The sequence below is a fragment of the Pipistrellus hanaki genome, assembly GCF_964339955.1.
Source record: "Pipistrellus hanaki genome assembly, chromosome: 3".
Taxonomy (NCBI): Eukaryota; Metazoa; Chordata; class Mammalia; order Chiroptera; family Vespertilionidae; genus Pipistrellus; species Pipistrellus hanaki.
In genome coordinates this window covers 139215217-139220469 of record NC_140505.1, presented here as the reverse complement: position 1 = coordinate 139220469, position 5253 = coordinate 139215217, and the positions used below count along the sequence as shown (strand labels likewise).

The 5253-nt window shown below is 32.6% G+C and overlaps 1 protein-coding gene across 1 annotated transcript; it reads left to right on the top strand.

The window, feature by feature from the left end:
* Nucleotides 1–310: 310 nt before the first annotated feature.
* On the top strand, nt 311–1252 carry LOC311618749 (olfactory receptor 6C76-like; the record flags this gene model as incomplete). The annotated part of the gene is made up of 1 exon (XM_084876329.1): nt 311–1252. The coding sequence occupies one exon, from the start codon at nt 311–313 to the stop codon at nt 1250–1252; it is 942 nt and encodes a 313-aa protein (XP_084732455.1).
* Between the last annotated feature and the right edge of the window lie 4001 nt (nt 1253–5253).

Below are 5253 nucleotides of genomic sequence, written 5' to 3'. Positions count from 1 at the left end.
TTGAGCGGAGGCCAGGGCCAGTCAGGTTGGGCAAAAAGATTGGCTTCCTCCATTGCCAGAGAAACCCAAGCCTCCTGCTCTGTGGCCACAGCCATCTTAGTTGGGTTAATTTGTATACTTGCTTCTGATTGTGTGGCTTGTGGGTATAGCAGAGGTATGGTCAATTTGCATGTTTCTCTTTTATTAGTGTAGATACAGTATTTATTAAGCCAGCAGAGGTGATTTTTAAAAAAATAAAAATAAACCTGTACGCATTAAATCATTGTTTTCTTTTTGCATTTACAGATGTGGAAGAAGTTAACAATAAGAAATGAAAAACCAAACATCTGTAAAAGAGTTCATTCTCCTGGGATTAACAGATGACCCACAGTTAAATGTTGTAATTTTTATATTTCTATTTTTCACATACATTCTGAGCATAACTGGAAACATGACAATTATCACTCTTACTTTGATAGATTCACACCTCAAAACCCCCATGTATTTTTTCCTCAGGAATTTCGCTTTCCTAGAAATCCTATTTACAACAGTTTCTATTCCTAGATTCCTGGTCAGCATCGCAACAGGGGATATGGCCATTTCTTATAATTCTTGCATGGCCCAGGAATTTTTCTTCATTCTCCTTGGTGCAACAGAATTTTTCCTTTTGACTGCTATGTCCTATGATCGGTATGTGGCTATCTGTAAGCCACTGCACTACACAATAATAATGAATAGCAGAATCTGCAACCTGCTTGTCATTAGTTCTTGGCTGACTGGTTTTCTCATTATCTTCCCACCTGTGATCATGGGACTTCAACTGGAATTCTGTGACTCCAACATCATTGACCACTTCACCTGTGATTCTTCTCCGATACTACTGATCTCCTGCACAGACACAGCCGTCCTAGAGCTCATGGCCTTTTTTGTGGCGGTTCTCACGCTTGTGGTAACCTTGACATTAGTGATTCTTTCCTATATATTCATCCTGAAAATGATTCTGAGAATCCCTTCTGCTGAACAAAGGAAAAAGGCCTTTTCCACTTGTTCCTCACACATGATTGTTGTCTCTATTTCTTATGGAAGTTGCATTTTCATGTATGTCAAAACTTCAGCCAAAGAAGGCGTGGCTTTGACCAAGGGTATAGCAGTGCTCAACACCTCTGTTGCCCCAATGCTAAATCCATTTATTTACTCCTTAAGAAACCAGCAGGTAAAGGATTCTTTTAGGAACTGCATCAAGAAATGTTTCTCAAATAAATTTTCATCATAAATTTATGGCCTGAACTTTATTTAAACGAAACATTATGCCTGATATAATATTAATATTGTTATATTTCTCCATTCACTGGTATAATTCCTTTTCCTTCAAGTTTTATTCTCTATTCATACCATTTTGACCTTACTTGGCTCAACTATCTTTTAATGTTTACATGGCCTGAAATTTTTCTGAGCATAATTAATTTGATGTCACATAGATGAGAAAGACATTTTTTAAAAATGCCAGAATTTAGTTTAAAAGATCTTTTCCTCTGGAAAATAATCGAAAGTTAAATAAAGTTGTCACCAAGGAATTCTAAAAATGTATTTCCACCAGTAGATATGCAGAGTATTAAAATGATATTTTCTAGAGATAAAGTCTCCTAAATTTAATGTCCTTATATTTGTTCTCATCTCTCCTATGATTTTTATATTATGAATATTTATCTATGCTACTTGGGACATAGATGTTATCTCCTCAATGTCCATTCCATGCTTTCATATTATAACGTATTTTGTTTATTTTTGGATCAAATTTCAAAGTTACTACAAGTATAGTATTGCTATTTCTGTAGGACCCCACTACTCTTACCAGAAACTTCTCTGATAAAATACATTGGTGATTGCTCCATAGCCCATTACTTTCTTTTAATTTGTTGATGCTGAGCCTGGAGCTCATCTGAGATTCTGTTGGGAATAACCTGCACTGTCTTTCGGTCTCTTAAGGTCCAATATCCTCTCTATTGACTTTTTTGTAATTAAAACCATATGCTTTCCATCTCCCACAGAGTTTTTGCATTTTATGTCAATGATATCCTAAAATGTTTTTGAATGTTTGAATGGTTTCATTATTTTTTAAATACACACACACACACACACACATATATATATATACATATATATATATATATGTGTATATATATATATATATATATATATATATATATATATATATATAATTCAGATTTTTTGTGGACATTGATGGCGTAGAGTTAAGTGTTTCCTCTATTCAAACCTTGACACACATATTTTCTATAAAACGTTCTTAAATATAGCTTTTAAGAACAAACTTTGTTCAATATTCATCCATTTGCATCTTTTCTATCTTATTTCACAATGGACATATAACATTATTTAATATACCATCAGAACACTCTTCCTTAATATTCTTTTTTATTAAAAAATGTTTTTAAATTTACTCTATTATTAAAAGGATTACAGATGTCTTGACTCTCTCCTTTTTATTTTTAATTCTCAGTGCTTGGATTCTTTTTATCACCATTAAAATGTGACTTCTGTCCAACAGGTGAGACTCAGTGATTGAGCATCAGCCTAGGAATCAGGAGATCAGGGCTTGATCCCCATCCAGGAAAATGTCAAGGTTGTAGGCGCAACCTCAGTTAGGGATATGCAGGAGGCAGCCCGTCAATGATTCCCTCTCATCATTGATGTTTATATGTATCTCTCTCCCTCTCCCGTTCTATGTGAAATCAGTAAAAACAGTTTTTTTAAAAATATGACTTCATCTAACAAGTACTTAAAGAAACATGGTTACCCTTAATTAAACTCAGGTAAAAATTAATGAAGTGATGGAAAGTATTAATGTGTAAACCATCAATATGATATTTACATTTTTGTGTCTTAGCAAAAGCATTTGCTACATTTGATTCTAAAAAGTGTTTTGCTCAATTTGATGGTAACTTCATTGATAATTGAGAAGTATAATGGACTCTCTTAATTAGGCAGCACAGACATGAATTCTCCTACTATTCCAGAATTATGTTCTTTTCTATCTCTTTGCATGACAATGCTTTTCATTTTTGCTGTTGTTACTTTGGAAATTCTACATAAATACAAATACTTGCTTTGCATCCATTGATGGAGACATTATTCTAGCAATCCAGTGCTCAATAAAGTCCAGGTCCTTCAATATATATGGGCAGAGAGAAATAGGGTGCCAGTAAGTTTTAACAACTAGTTATCACAAAAGAATACACAGACATATTACAAATTTTACAAATATAAGTTAACAAATAATAAAATATAAAATAAACTTCATTGTAAATTCTGTATACTCAATAGATTTTTACAGAATTATTTCATTGATTTTTTTCCCCAGTTACATACTTGAAAAAAAGCAATCTTTGCAAGTAAACCAGCTTGACAAATGTAGTTTAACTTACCACTATATAGTTGAATTTAGCACTCAAATGCACAATTGGACTCAGATGTTTCAATACTTTCAATAACTTACAAAAATTTTTTGAGAAGAAAAATAGGTAAAGATATGGAAGTCTTGAGCAACATTATGAACCAAATTGATCTAATTGAAAATTTTAGAATATTCCATCCAACATCAACAGAATACTGCTTTTTTCTATTATTATACAAAACATGAAAGGAAATAATAAAGATCAATAAAATAGAAACCAGAAAAATAAAATTTTAAATATCAATAAAACCAAACCTGGCTACTTAAGAATATCACAAAATTGATACATTTGTCATTGTCTGCCCACCATCCAAAGTAAAATCATCTTACATCACCATACATTTGGACCCATTTCCCCATTATTAACCTCCTACCCCCTTCTCTTTGGGAACCACCACACTATTGTCTGTGCCATTGAGTTTCAGTTTTGTGTCCCACAAGTGAGTGAAATCATATGGTTCTTAACTTACACTGACTGGCTTATTTTGCTTTGTATAATATTTTCAAAGTCCATAATGATGTCTCAAATAGCATATGGGTAGCACCAAGGTGTAGCACCATACTGACCTACACAGGTAAACATCTCTCAGGAGATTGATTACCTACCTCCTTAGGATTCCAAAATTCTCATTACCTAAGGTTCCCATTTTGGTGACACACACTGCTTCTGGTATATTTATGTCAGGATTGACTAGTTCAGAACAATTGATTCATGGCTGCAGAGCTATGCCCCATAGCTACAGAAATCTCTGGACTTTGAGAACGGTTCTAATATGGATTACATATATACTATTCAATCATTAATTCATGTTTTAATCCATCAAGTAAAATTGAATCAGAATCTGCGATAAGCACGAGGAATGGTGCAGTAGGAGATAGAACAAATGCTCACCTATCTACACATACTGCTTATGTAACCTCGGGCAAGTTCCATACCCCCTCAGTACCTCAAGTTAATCATTTTCAAAATGAGGTTCTTAACAGGACCTACTGAAAGCATTTTGGGGCACAGGTTAAAGGCGAATTAGATCTTTGGTGTAATATAAGTAATAATGAATGTGACAATAATAATAAAACACACCAAAACTGGTTTGGCTCAGTGGATAGAGCGTCGGCCTGCAGAATGAAAGGTCCCAAGTTTGATTCCAGTCAAGGACATGTTACTTGGTTGTGGGCACATCACCAGTATGAGGTGTACAAGAGGCAGCTGATTGATGTTTCTATTTCATCGATACTTCTAAATATCCTTCTCCCTTCCTCTCTGTAAAAAAAAAAATCAATAAAATATATTTTTAAAAAATAAATTATTAATAAAACTCATTACATTTTCTTATAAAATTTATTATTGTTGCTGCTTTATGTTTCTTCCTTCAAATATATTTCTTTTCTATATCATAACTTCCAAAACTACAGTTTGTTAAAAAGAAAAATTATCAAATTATTATTTTTGAAAGGTGAACTTGATAAAAGTTATAATGTAACAACTTTCTAGAATAATTATTTAATCTTACAAAAAAATTTTTTTTCATATTAATATTTCCATTTATATTTAAAGATTGAAATAGAATTTTTACCATACAACATTGTATTTTAAAAAGATTTGTCATTGGGTTGTGCAAATTTTAGTCAAAAAGGAGAAAGTAGAATCACTTTAGACTGAAGGCAAATGGAAATTAATTTCAATGAATTAACCATAAGTATTGTATTTTCTGCTTAATTTTTACTATAAACAGAAATCATGACATATTTAGGAAATGATTGTACTCTTACTCAATAATAAATTTTCCACTGGCAAAATTAGC